Raw genomic sequence first — 14,837 nt, 5'->3', positions numbered from 1 at the left:
TCATCCGTCCACCAGGTTTTCAATTGGAGAAATTCAGAGGAGGACAGGGTGGATCGGGCTAATGCCTCCCAATCCATACGTATTCAACGTCTGTTATAAGCCACACACTGTAACAAGGAATGAACATAAGGGGAATTTGGCCCATATTGTCCAATTGTTTGCTTTAAGTCTTTTAATATTTTAAAAGGAAATGGCTCCCAGCATGCTTGAGTAAGTTCTCTGGCCTCCTGAGCTGGTGAAATAATTACCAGAAACTGCCAAGCATTCAAATCCCCCATTTCTTGTGTCTGGCGAATGGATGCCTGGATTGTCCCTGTGCCATAATTTGTATTTGGACCCGCTAGCAGCAGCACTCCTCTACCATAACTAACAGGTGGGCAAGCCTGGATCATTCCCTCATCCTAATTGGCTGTTGGACAAGCCTGAAGCTTCCCTTCGCCATAGTTACTGGCGGGGCCTGCAACAATAGGAGCGGCAAGGTGCGGGTCTCAGGCTCCCCTTCCAAGTATTCACGAGGCTGGCCTGGGGGTGGCCATTCCAGACCTTTCCCTAAAGGCGCAGTAGGTGGCACAGTTTCTTTTATAAGTTTTTGGAGATTAGCATACATACCTTCCCGTTTCTCGCCCTTTTTTAAACGAGACTGTCATGATTCACTTAGCTGATAATTAGACTCCTGATTATTCAACTTTGCTATGTCATCCTGAAAATCCTCCTCCTCCTCCTCAGTGTGGAAGGGCTCCAGGGCTGTTTTAATTGCAGACCACACAGACCAAGCAGAGACGGGAATATCGCGGCCCTCTTCTTGTGCTCGTTTTAAGTCTGATCCCACCTTGTCCCAATCTTCTACATTCATGATACCATATTCCGGGAACCAAGAAGAATACTTGTCTACCAGGCGGAACAAAGATGTGAGATTTTGGGTACTGACAATTACCCCTCCACGGCGCAGTAACTGCTACACAAGGCTTAAGTAATTAGCGAACTTACTCTCAGCTCGACCCACATTTTCCCGAGGTTTCCCTGGAATTCCCCGAGCGCCCTCCTTACCCTAGAGCTTGAAGTGAAAACCTACTCGGGAGTCCTTTGTCGGTCGTCCTCAGCTTTCCACGCTCTGGTGTTCCTTCACTGGATTATTTGTAGAGATTACGGGGAGCCCTGCGTTGGGCACCAGAGACAGCCTCGGCAACCGAGGGAGACCCCCGTTTCTACCAAAAAAAAAAAAAAAAATTAGCGAGGTGTGGTGTCGCTCGCCTGTAATCTCAGCTACTCCATGAGAAGTCAGACAAAACCTGCCACTAGAGACTGATTTTCTTCTAAAATGCTTTCTCCAAAATATTTTTAAAACAAAAGGGGGAAATTGGAAAGGAAATTATTTTGGGCCCCCCAAATCACTAAGATAAAGGGAAAAATCAATCTGGGAACTGCTTAGGGCAAACCTGCCTCCCATTCTATTCAAAGTCATCCGCTGCTCGCTGAGAAGAATGCATATCTTATTGCCTCCTTTGGAAAGGCTCTTCAGAAACTCAGAAGAATGCAACCGTTCCTCTCTCACCTGCCAGTGACCTGGAAGCCCCCTCCTGGCTTCGAGTTGACCCACTTTTGCTTCAGGTTGTACCGGATCGAACCAGTGTTCATCTTACATATGTTGATTGATGTCTCCTGTCTCCCTAAAATGTGTAAAACTGTCAGATACAGTCAGTTTCTCTTCCAAGGTTTGGCATGTTAACGTTCTTGTGTTTTGTTCTCGAACTCAACTTTCTTGTTCTCCATGCCTCCTTGCCCTTAGTTACTGTAAACAACCTTCCCCCCTCGTCAGTTCTAACCAATCACTCACATCTGTTCCCTTGGTTACCTGCTCTGCACCCATTTCTCCCTTCCAAACCACACGTCCCACCATTGTAACTCACAACCCCCTTCCCCCTTCCTTATTTGGGAAAATACTCACAAATAGCCAACTGGGTCAGTGTAGATCTTGAGGTCTGGCCCCAGCCCATGCCAGAGGTAGGGATTGCATTAGGAATAAAAACCCCTGCTTTCCTTTGTTCCGTGTGCTCTTGCGATTGTGATTGATGCGAGCAGCACGCTTCCGCAGAGGTAAATTGCGTTGCTGAGAAAACTTTTGCTTAAGTGCTGGTTTCACTTTGCATCACCGAGCATTTATCTCCAACAAAACCAAGCTGTGCTCTGACCACCTTGGGCAACTGTCATCAGGACATCCTGAGGCTGTGTCATGCACAAGCATCCCCAACCTTGGCAAAATAAACTTTCTAAATACTCTTATCCCCAAAGCTCAGGGAGACTGATTTGAATAATCATAAAACTCCGAGGCTGCACTCCAGTCTGGGCGACAGAGCAAGACTCTGTTTCAGAAAAAATAAAATAAAATAAAATAAAATAAAATAAAATAAAATAAAATAAAATAAAAATCAAATCTCCGGTCTCCCGCACAGCCAACTCTGCGTGAATTACTCCTTCTCTATTGCTATTCCCCCTTCTTGAGAAACCGGCTCTGTCTAGGTAGCGGGCAAGGTGAACCCACTGAGCAGTTACAGAATTGCCATTATATTGCTTGCAATTTTATATCTATATTATGCACAAATAGCTATAATCTTGTATACAAGATTAAATGCGAATGTGCTCCTTGCATGGTCAGATCCCAGCGCAGGAAGGACGCACCCCCTACAAACCGCTAGGCCAAAACGGTCATTCTGGCCACATCCATCCTCTCGTGAGATCGCAATCTCCTGTCACTCAGGGCCTGAGGGGGCGGGGCCGGAAGCCCCATACCATCAGGGGCGCTGGGGTGGGGACCCGTCAATCAGGCGCGCCGCCGGAAAGGAGAGGGCGGCTTCCGGGATCCGGCTGGCGGGCGCTTTGTCTCGCCTTCGCCACCGTAGGCTCTTCCTGTTAGTCTCCGCTGCTACTTCCTGGCTCTGGGAGGGCCGGTGGCTCTGCAGCAGCCTCGGCCACCCTGTGACCTGCGGGTGTTGGGACATCCCTAGCTGACCCCGGGACACCCGGGAAGCCGAGGAACCGTGAGTGGACTGCGCCTGGCTTCCGGAAGTGGGGAAGAGGGCTGGTTGAAACCTGCTGGAACCAGCCATGGGCTGCTGAACCTGCGGACCCAGTCGCGGCGGCGCAACCGGGCCTCAGCCACCTTCTGCGCAGGGCCGGGCGGCGCGGGCAGCTGGACCCCTGCGTCCTGTCTGTACCTGTGGGCTCTACTTCCGCCGGCCGGAGCCCTCTCGGGAACCCCGCGCCTCCCCCACCCAGGTAGTGCGGTGACCACGGGAGGGTGATCCGGGAGAGCCCCGACTCGGTGTGCGTGGTTCCAGCGTGGGAGGAGCTGTGGTTCATGGAGCTTCCGGTCCCACCTTTCTCCCCCTAAAATTAACCTGAGGCTTTGTTAAAACGTTAAACGGCGTGTTTGAGCAAACGCGATTCATAAACGGGTACCGCAGTCATGGTTTGTGGTTTGGGGTCAACGGGAGGGGCGTAAATGAGAAGCTTTGATAAGGTGAATGAGGAAGCAAACCATACATATATATACACACACATATACACACATATATATACACATATGTCCACATATATATATATATTTTTTTCTTTTTTTTTTGAGATGGAGTCTTACACTTCGCCAGGCTGGAGTGCAATGGTGCAGTCTCAGCTCACTGCAACCTCTGACTCCTGGGTTCAAGCGATTCTCCTGCCTCAGCCTCCCAAGTAGCTGGGCTTATAGGCGCCACCACCACGTCCAGCTAATTTTTGTATGTTTAGTAGAAACAGGGTTTCTCCATGTTGGCTAGGTTGGTTTCAAACTCCTGACCTTAATTGATCATCCTCCTCGGCCTCCTAAAGCGCCGGGATTACAGGCGTGAGCCACCTTGGCCAAAATATTTTTCTGTTTCCAAACATTTTACAGGAGAGGAAAGCGGAGAATAAATCATCTGACACTCTACTTTAAAAAAAATCTTTGTGCCTCTCTTCTTTTCATCTTTCCTAAGTGGACATATGACCAAAATGTCTTTAGGTTGAGGTCCCCCCGTGAAAACTTGACAGGGTGTTGTGTCCTCAGCCACTCTCCTGTCTTTTCCTAGTCCTGGCATTTAGAACTGTCTGTGGATGACCCAGGATACCCACAGTGGCCATGTGTATTGGAGGCTCTAGTGAGTATCAGCCCCTGCGTCATCTCATCCCCAAGGACAGCCTGAGGTAGGGGGTAGAGTCTCTCAGGGGAGCAGCTGGATGCTCTTGGCCTTAGAGGAATCTCCTGGTATAGTTTCATCTAAAATGGTGACCCCTGAGGGTCATTAAAATTTTAGGACATTAAAATGAATGGACAATACAATGTAATGTCATGAAAGTTAGGTCATTAAAATTATTCCTCCAGCCCGAGTTTTTATTCCTCGAAGACACATTGATGGTTTGCCAATTGGATGCTGATATTGAGAGGAAAAGGCAGAAATGATTTCTGCTCTCTAGCTTGTCTCAGACTTGTGAAGAGAGAAAAACTGTCCCAAAGGACAAGGAAAACCCACCCCAGAGAGGATGTGCAAGCACCTGAATATTAAAATGCACTTAAGGCACATAGGAGGACAAAGAGCAGTGCCAGTGCCTCCTAGGTGGTCACTGAGTACTTTACTGAACAAGATGGGTGTCCTAAGGGATAGAATGGCCTGCCGTGACACTTAGAAAGGTCTGCGTTGAAGTTAGCACTGCCTCTCCCTGAGTTTGTTACCTTGCAAAGGCTTGTCCGCTTATTTGAGTTTCAGTTTTTCACTGACTGTAAGATACATTTTGTCAGTACGGCTTGAAAGATAAAAATATTATTTCCAAAGAGGCAAGGTAAAATGATGTATTTCATTTGCTGAAAATTCGTATGTATTTCTTCCCCAGAGTGAGTGTAGTAAGTTTTAAAGTTCTGTTCTTTTTAAGGGTAATTTCAAATGGAATTGTAGGACTTAGCTTTGTAAATGCTACTGGTGAAATAAAAGTGTGATAGATAAATTGATGATTTATAAAGATTCACCAAAATGTCAGTTCCCCTCTTGTAGCTTGGTGAAGAATTTATGACAGTGGACACATGTGTATCCTCTTATCTGGGTGTCTGAGTGTTGTTTTTTGTTTTTTGGAGATTCTGTCTTACATGTAGCCCGGCTGGAGTGCAGTGGCGCCATCTCTGCTTACTGCAACCTCCGCCTCCCGGGTTCAAGTGATTCTCCTGTGTCAGCCTCCTGAGTAACTGGGATTATAGGCACCCACCACCACACCCAGCTAATTTTCATATTTTTAGTAAACACAGGGTTTTAGGCCTGGCACGGTGGTTCATGCCTGTAATCCCAGCCCTTTGGGAGGCCAAGGTGGTCGGATCACGAGGTCAGGAGTTCCAGAGCAGCCTGGCCAACATGGTGAAACCCTGTCTCTACTAAAAATACGAAAAAATTAGCTGAGCATAGTGGCAGGCACCTGTAATCCCAGCTACTCGGGAGGCTGAAGCAAGAGAATTGCTTGAACCCGGGAGGTGGAGGTTGCAGTGAGCCAAGATCTTGCCACTGCACCCCAGCCCAAGGGACAATGCGAGACTCCGTCTCAAAAACAAATAAACAAACAAATAAACAACAAAAAGACGGGATTTTTGCCATGTTGGGCAGGCTAGTCTCAACCTCCTGACGTCAGGTGATTCCCTGCCTCAGCCTCCCAAGGTGCTAGGATTACAGGCGTGAGCCACGAGGCCTGGCCCACTCTATTTTCTTTTTATTCCCTAAATTTTAATATGTTTGAGTTTGTCTGTTCCTTTATCACTTTTTTCTTACATTTCTGTCTAATCCTTCATTAAAAAAAAAAATCTTCCAGTGACTTCTGAAAGTATTCTGGTTTTATCTTTTGTATTTGAATATATAATAAGATGATTATTATTCATGGAATAGAGAAGAATGCAATGCATTTTCCCAAGTAGATGCCAGCTTGGTTTCCCTCATATTTTAAAGTGCATGTAATTTCTTTTTCTATTCTATAGTGCCTACTCTATCATTCCTCAACTTTCCATATAGATGCTGGGTCATTAAAACTTTTTTTCCCCTTGGTCTGCTTGCTCATCTCTCTGCTAACACTGTGCTGTCCTGAATATTTTTGTTTGAAAATCTTAGAAGTATGTTGGACAAGCCATCACTCCTTTTTTAGATGACTAAAAATGATTAGACATTGGTCATTTTTACTACATATGAAAGAGTAGCTTTTCTTGCCTAAAACCACCTGATTTGGGAATTTATGTGGTTTCATAGGAATAGCATCTGGAAGTGGTGACATTAATGTCATTTTAAAAAGCATGTGTCCTATGTCCTCTTATTCCTTTCTGCCTTGATATTGTGCAATAGAAATTTGAAAAATGGTTGTATTAGTATTGTTAAATATCAATTATTGGTTTTATTTACTACTCAATTAAATTTAATAAGCCTTTTCTCTCTTGGTGTAATCACATGGAATGGGCTCAACTCCCCAGTTAACAAGTGACAGCACATGTAAAATATTGTCTACCAGGGAAATTCATTGAACACTTAGTGTTCAGACTGTGTTTTTGTGTCTGGTTCCCTAAGCACCACTGCAGTGACACCAAATAATAGACTTTCAGCAGAAGAAGTTTTGGAAAATACACTGCATAAGACATTTAGATGCAGTGAGTCATTCTTATTACTTGGGTTGGTGGAATCCCTTTCAAAATGTAAGTTCCTAATACAAACAAAGATTGAACTTTGCGAGCAGGCATTTTTAAGAATAAGTAGTCTCAGGACTGATAATATTAACTCACTTATGCACATCAGGTAGGACTTTAGTATGACAGATACTAGAAATGTACAAAGTGAAGTTAAAAGGTAACTCGTAGCAGCATATCGTAATCTTACTCCCTGGATTCTCTAATGAGATGGGTGTTTCTACTTTGCTGTTGTCTTTTTGAATAGTTCAGTTCTAGCATTAGTACTGCTGTGTGGGAGGGAGTATGTGTGAACAGAGTAAGAGTTGTGACAATCAAGTCATAGAATAAATGCTTGGAAATTTTAGAATCATGTAAACAGCTTATGAATTGAGTATACATTCCCAGTGCTCTCAGTCTCACTCATCCTTCTATCCACATGTGTGGAATGTTCTAGGACTCCGTGGCTTTTGAGGATGTGGCTGTGAACTTTACCCAGCAGGAATGGGCTTTGCTAGATTCTTCTCAGAAGAATCTCTACAGAGAAGTGATGCAGGAAACCTACAGGAACCTGGCTTCTGTAGGTAAGAATGACAACACATTTCACTTAATTACAGAAGTATTTCCCTATCATCAGTGCTATTTGTGATTTGGAATGGGGCAAGGGAATGATTTGGTGAATAAATCAGGCATGGGCACTGTGTACAATGAACATGAAATCTAGTAATGTTTCTATAGTTTGAAATAATTCATGATAATTTTGTGCATCTGCATTTTAGGAAAAAACAGGAAGACCAGAATATTGAAGATCACTTCAAAAAACTTGGGAAAGATTCAAGATAATTTGCACCGAGAAGAGGAAATAAAGTCCTCTGAAGGAATCTTAGCATGTCATGAATTTAAAAACAAGCAAAGCAAATAAGAATCACTTGAAATTCATTTCCTGTTAGAAAAATTTCACCCAAAATGTAACGTACATCAGTGTAGCAGTCAGTGTTTGGAAAACAGTTTACTTGATAATAGTACTACAAAATTGTGTATATGAATGTTACTATTTTGGTCATAGCCATGCAGGTGGTAGCTGTGTTTTCAGTAGTAGCCCATTTACTTTCAAATAATTCAGTCATGGCACAAAAACAAAAACAAAGACAAAAAAATGCATTTTCCCTGGTATTGGTAGCAGTGTAAGTGGAAGACCTATGAATGAGTAGAAAGTTATTAAACCAACCAATAATAATGTGCTTGTCGTTTTTTTTTTACAGAAATCCTATGGTACAGAGATTGCATGAAAGCAAAGAAGGTAGTCAGTATGGACAAGTTGTCAGCCACATTCCAAATCTTGATCTGAATGAGAACATTTCTACTGGATTAAAACAATGTGTATGCAGTATTTGTGGAAAAGTCTTTGTACATCATTCCCTCCTTAATAGGCACATCCTAGCTCACTCAGGATGCAAACCATATGGAGAGAAGCAATATAAATGTGAACAGTGTGGGAAACTCTTCGTTTCTGTTCCGGGTGTTAGAAGACACATGATAATGCACAGTGGAAATCCAGCTTATAAATGTACGGTATGTGGGAAAGCTTTTCATTTTCTCAATTCAGTTGAAAGACATCAGAGAACTCACACAGGAGAAACACCCTATAAATGTAAACAATGTGGTAAAGCGTTCACTGTTTCCGGTTCTTGTGTAATACATGGACGAACTCACACTGGAGAGAAACCCTACGAATGTAAGGAATGTGGGAAAACACTCAGATTTTCTTGTTCTTTTAAGATGCATGAAAGGACTCACACTGGAGAAAGATGTACCAAATGTGATAAAGCCTTCAGCTGTTCCACTTCCCTTCATGACCATGGAAGCATTCATACTGGAGGGAGACCCTATGAATGTAAACAATGTGGCAAAGCCTTTAGTCATTTGAGTTCCCTTTGTAACCATAAAAGTACTTATACTGGAGAGAAACCCAATGAATGTAAACAATGTGACCAAGCCTTCAGTCGCCTCAGTTCCCTTCACCTCCACCAAAGAATTCATACTGGAGAAAAACCCTATGAATGTAAGAGATGCGGTAAAGCCTACACTTGTTCCAGTTACCTTATGCGCCACTAAAGAAGTCATGATATAGAGGTTGGGTGTAATGACTCAGCCTATAATCCCAGCACTTTGGGAGGCCAAGGTGTGTGTATTACTTGAGCGCAGGAGTTCATAACCAGCCTGGATTAAAACAATGTGAAACAACTTGGGCATCGTGGTGAAACCCTGTCTCTACAAAAAATAAAATAATGCTGGGCCGGTGGCGCATGCCAGCTACTCAGGAGGCTGAGGCAGGAGAATGGCGTGTATCCGGGAGGCGGAGCTTGCAGTGAGCCGAGATCGCACCACTGCGCTTCAGCTTGGGCGACAGAGGCAGACTCCATCTCAAAACAAAAACAAAGAAAATAATTAGCTGGGCATGGTGGCACATTTCAGTTGTCTTAGTTCTTTTTCAAGGACATAAAAGGCCACGGGGGGTTGGGGGGAAGCCCTGTGCATGGGGTCACGAGGTCAGGAGATCGAGACCATCCTGGCCAACGTGGTGAAACCTCGTCTCTACTAAAAATACAAAAATAGCTGGGTGTGGTAGCATATGCTTGTAATCTCAGCTACTCAGGAGGCTGAGGCAGGAGAATCACTTGAATCCAGGAGGCGGAGGTTGCAGGGAGCCAAGATTGTGCCACTGCACTCCAGCCTGGCGACAGAGTGAGACTCCATCTCAAAAATAAATAAATAAATAAAGCCCCTTGAATGTAAGAAATGTGGTAAAACATTTACTCTTTCCCATTCCCTCATAAACATGAAAGAGCTCACACTGCAAAGAAACCTTAAGAATGTAGGAAATGTGGTCAAGCCTTCAGATTTTCCTGAAGATTTGGGAGGGCTCAGAGTGGAGAAAAGGCTTTTGAATTTAAATTTGTGGTAAGGCCTTCGGTTGTATTAGTTCATTTGAAGACATCAGCTGATTCCTGAGAAAAACCCTATGAATGTCCAGAATGTTTGAGTGTTTCATTTCTCTCATATCCACTCAAGGACATATGAAAATGCACACTGTAGCTGGCTGGACCTTGTAAATACAAGAACGTACACAGGATTAAAACTCTAACAGTTTAGAAACTGCAAGAATATTTTCAGTTTTAACATTTACTTGAAAAGCTGTGTGAAAACTCCCATTGGAAAGAAGTTCTATAAGTGAAGGTTTTCTAATTTGGAAAGCCTGATGCAAATTAATTATCGTGCAGTGCTTGGAAAAAATCTATGAAATGTTACACAAGTTACAAGTATATTGTTTTTATCAGTGGCCCATTCTCAAAGAGTCTTGAGTATGCATTTCACCTTGTTTTGCAGGGAAACCTTGAGGTGAGAGTTCTGTAAATGTTCTTTAAGCAGTAGTACTTGAATTTCATAGATAATGATATTTTCTTAAGTCTGTTGGTAGAATTTTTGTCTATTCATTTGATAATGTGCTGGATTCATGGTTGAATTTGGATGTTTTTCTAATATGTAGGTAAGTTTAATTTTTTTATTTCATTATTATTGCTTTTTGAGATGGAGTCTCACTCTGTTGCCCAGGCTGGAGTGCAGTGGTGTGATCTCGGCTCACTGCAACCTCCGCCTCCTGGGTTTAAGCGATTCTCCTGCCTCAGCCTTCTCCTGCCTCAGCCTTCCGAGTAGCTGGAACTACAGGTGAACGCCACTACATCCAGCTAATTCTTTGTATTTTTAGTAGAGACAGGGTTTCACCATGTTGGCTAGGCTGGTCTTGAACTCCTGACCTCATGATTTGCCCGCCTCGGCCTCCCAAAGTGCTGGGATTACAGGCATGAGCCACTGCGCCTGGCCAGGTAAGTTTCATTTGTATGTATTGTCCTGTGATTAATGGACCAGTGAATAATGATTGTGAATTCTTGGGATTGTCTTACTAGCCTCGTTTGGCAAATTTTGATTATCCTTTGTCCATTATATACATCCCACCTATTTTTATTATATGAAAAACTACTCTTGATGTAAAGATATTTATTTTTTGCTAATAATGAGTTGGTATTAATTCCTAAGTACATATAATTTACCCGGGAGATGGAGCTTGCAGTGCGCCTAGATCACACACTGCACTCCAGCAAGGGTGACAGAGCGAGATTCTGTGTCCAAAAAAAAAAAAAAAAAAAGGAATATCCTCACTTTTTAAATGCTATACCACTGTCTGTGCTCAAGTTAATCCCTGTTTGGTCCTGTGGGAGCTTACACCATCCTCCTCTATGTAATTAATAACTGATGTCTGGCTTATCTGTTTAGTAATAGATGTTATGTGTTTAACGGTGCCAGTAAACGTAGGGTGCTAATTCCTTCCTCACCAGTGGGGTGCATGAGACGCTATTGAAACAATTGGCAACACGAATGGAATGGATCAGCCCTCATGCAGGACACCTGCTCAACTTGACCTACCTGCTGTGGGCTGACTGTTCCGTAACACATCAGCAGTCACCTGGGTCAGAACCGTGAGCTGACGATGGGCCTTCCCTTTGGTCTGCACAGTGTTTTGTGGTCTTCAGGTGTTGTCATCTTCTCCCACACTAAAATGCTCTCATCTACTAGACATCAATGTTTAACTGCACCCCAGCATGACCTTTGGCCTGTGCTTAGCAGGCAGTTTTGAGGCCCTGGCTTATAAATGCACAAAAGCACAGCACATAAGCCAACACTTAAGTCCTAATTAGCAAGAATCAGGCTGTATCTCTAGTCCCTGCATCTGCTCTGGTCACCATCTCTGTGTGCTTAGGGCAGCCATGTGAACATTATTAATTATTTTACACTCCAAGACAATAGTTATTATGTAAGCAGAAGTAGTGGCCTTGTTTGTTTCTCGTGCTGCTGCTCCCCTTGCTGCTGTACCATACACCCTCCTGATGAGGTGTACATCTATGGTGCCTCATGGTTCAGGCACTGCTGAGTAAAGAAAATGGGAAGAAATAGTTTGATATTAGCCCCTACCGAAGCATATGAAGAAGCGTCTCAGCTGCTTTCATTGAAAAATTCCTGGCCAGTGTGTGGGCTTTTCTTATAACTACTGCTTATCAGCATGTCAAAAGTCTCATCTTCGGACTGCAAGTCTTGATGGCCTTAGTTATAGTGGCCTTACTGCATGTGGAGCTAACCCCAGGAAGATGGAGTGACACTCTCTGGAGGATTCATGGGCTTCTGAACTCTTTCCTTTAACCATGCAGAGAGTCTACATTGCCAGTGATCATGTGCCGCAACTCTATAGATGTGGAAATTCAAAATATTCAAAATATTCTGAAATAGTTTCCATTGAAAGGAAATAGAAAAGCGGTCTGGTGCCACACTCCGGTTAAGAGAACTAGTAGATGGTTCACAAGAACACTCTGTCGCTACTGTCTGTGCCTCTGTCACAGCAAATATCCTGATCCTTCAGTTTTAAGGGTACAGGGCCATTTTCCTCCCTTTCTTACTGGTAGTTCTCAAGATAACTGTATGATATGCTGGGAAGGCAATATCCTGATAATCAAGTGACATTGATCAGAACAGCCCAGGCTCTGTTATAGTCCCTACCTGAAACAGAATGGCCTTTAACGCTTGTGTCCAGCAAACCACATCCTGGGAGAAAACTCAATGTGGGCTTCTTTCTGGGGTCCCTCAGTTGTAGTGCAAGTGAAGAGTTTACAGTCAAAACTCCATCCATCTGCTCTGGGTAGCCTTCCTGATCTTGTGGTAGCGGTTCATATTGAATCCTAGACTTCTGTTGTCTTTTGTTTGCTATTTGTAAGTAATAAATTCACTTCATGGAATTTATCTATGAATGTATTTGGCCTCATTGTACTCAGAAAAGTTGGTAGCCATTGCACAGTGAACCCGCTTCGTAATTGGTGAAAACACCTGTGGCCCCCTTGTGCACAGCAAGGAGGTTCATTCAGCCAAACATAGACTTCATGTTTGTAAAACCCTGTAGCACAATTATTACCATGTGGGAGGCCTTTAACAATGGTGATGCTGATTTGAAAAACTCTGAAGGAAGAAATTTACCCAAATGGGTTGGGTACATGGGAGTTCCTCCTAATTCCAAGAAACCCTTACTCCCCTCCACCTAAAATGAGTGGAGAGGCCAGGTGCGGTGGCTCAGGCCTGTAATACAAGCACTTTGGGAGGCCGAGGTGGGCAGATCACAAGGTCAGGGGTTCAAGACCAGCCTGAATAACATGGGGAAGCCCCATCTCTACTAAAAATACAAAAATTAGCCAGGCGTGGTGGCAGGCACCTGTAATCCCAGCTACTCGGGAGGCTGAGGCAGGAGAATCGCTTGAACCTGGGAGGCAGGTTACAGTGAGTCGAGACAATACCACTGCACTCCAGCCTGGGTGACAGGGCAAGACTCCGTCTCAGGGAGGAAAAAAAAAAAAGTGGATAAGAACTGAAACAGGTTTAAAATTTCAACTAATTGGAAATGCAAGTTTACAAAAATAATATTTAAAATAAAAGGTTAAATGAGTGCTCATTGAATTTTATGCCTCCACAAAATAGGTTGTGAGTTAACTTCCACATTTATTGAAAGCCACCAAAGTTGGGAAGCCTCCGCATCTGAAATTCACATGTGGCTCAAATAAGAATTATACCTGGGGATACCCCAAAGTTTAAATATAGTATCCCCTATGATATTATGAGGAATTACTGTACATAAATCAGGTTGTCTTCCTTTAACTCTGAAAATCATATTATCTTGCCTAAATTCTCCATAACGCATCGCTCTGCAGTATCCTAGAGTGGACATGGCTTTTCTGACCAATGAGCACTAAAATTAAGTGTGTGTGACTCACCTATGTTCTTATCAAAATGGAAATCCCTGAATCCCACCAGTTAGAATAATATGACAGAATGTCAGATTTATGGAATATATAAGTTTTCTGTAAGGTTATTAGGTATTGATTCCATTTTATTAATAGATATCTATATATATAGATTACCTATTTCTCCTGTGTTTCAGTATTAATAGATTGTGTCTTTTAATTCATCCAGTTGGTCTAAGTTACCAAGTTTGTGGGTTATGGAGATTGTAATATTCTTTATGATTTTATCATCCATGGGCTCTCTAATATAAAGGCTTCTTTTAATTCTTAAATTATTAGGTTGATGCAAAAGTAATTGTGGTTTTGGACCATGAATTTTAAATTTGTATAACTAGGATGTAACACATCTTTATTAATCAAAATAGAACCCATTACAATGGGCTGGGCACAGTGGCTCACGCCTGTAATCCCAGGACTTTGGGAGGCTGAGGCAGGCGGATCAGGAGGTCAGGAGTTTGAGACCAGCCTGACCAACATGGTGAAATCCCGTCTCTACTAAAAAGACAAAAAGTAGCCAGGAGTGGTGGCATGTGCCTGTAATCCCAGCTACTCAAGAGGCTGAGGCAGGAGAATCTCTTGAACCCAGGAGGCAGAGGTTGCGGTGAGCTGAGATTGCACCTTTGCACTCTGGCCTGGGTGACAGAGTGAGACTCTGTCAAAAAAAAAAAAAAAAAAAAAAGAAAAGAAAAAAAGAAAAAGAAAAGAAACCATTACAATGAATACATTTTTGCCAATGAGAAATAAACTTGTTTATTCTGTGCTTTCAAGGTTGGATGAACTCTTGAAAAGCATTTTCTGCATCCTGCTGGTTGTGTACTTGTTTTCCCTGCAAAAAGTTGTCAAGATGCTTAAAGAAGTGGTAGTTGGTTGGCGAGAGGTCAGATGAATACGGTAGATGAGGCAAAACTTCATAGCCCAGTTTATTCAACTTTTGAAGCCCTGGTTGTATGACATGTGGTCAGGCGTTGTGGAGATCTGGGCCCTTCCTGTTGACCAGTGCCGGCTCCAGGTGCTGCAGTTTTCCGTGCATCTCTTCGATTAGCTTGGCATACACCTCAGATGTAATAATTTCACCAGGATTCAAAAGCTGTAGTGGATCAGAAGACCAGCAGCTGACCACCAAACAGTGACCATGACCTTTTATTGGTGCAAGTTTGACGTTGGGAAGTGGTTTGGAGCTTCTTCTCAGTCCAGCCACTGAGTTGGCTGTTGTATGAAATCCACTTTTCGTGGCGTGTCACAATCTGGTT

The 14,837-nt window shown here is 43.3% G+C and overlaps 1 protein-coding gene across 1 annotated transcript; it reads left to right on the top strand.

The window, feature by feature from the left end:
* Positions 1-2,069: 2,069 nt before the first annotated feature.
* On the top strand, positions 2,070-8,948 carry LOC723025 (zinc finger protein 669). The gene is given in 6 exon segments (XM_077958192.1): positions 2,070-2,094; positions 2,823-2,893; positions 3,003-3,175; positions 3,177-3,273; positions 7,149-7,275; positions 7,954-8,948. Coding segments are annotated over 6 exon segments (579 nt in total). The 3' UTR covers positions 8,040-8,948.
* The last annotated feature ends 5,889 nt before the right edge of the window (positions 8,949-14,837 follow it).

The sequence above is a fragment of the Macaca mulatta genome, chromosome 12 (genome assembly GCF_049350105.2).
Source record: "Macaca mulatta isolate MMU2019108-1 chromosome 12, T2T-MMU8v2.0, whole genome shotgun sequence".
Taxonomy (NCBI): domain Eukaryota; kingdom Metazoa; phylum Chordata; class Mammalia; order Primates; family Cercopithecidae; genus Macaca; species Macaca mulatta.
The sequence above is the reverse complement of the archived record's forward strand: the minus strand, read 5'-3'. Positions and strand labels throughout refer to the sequence as shown.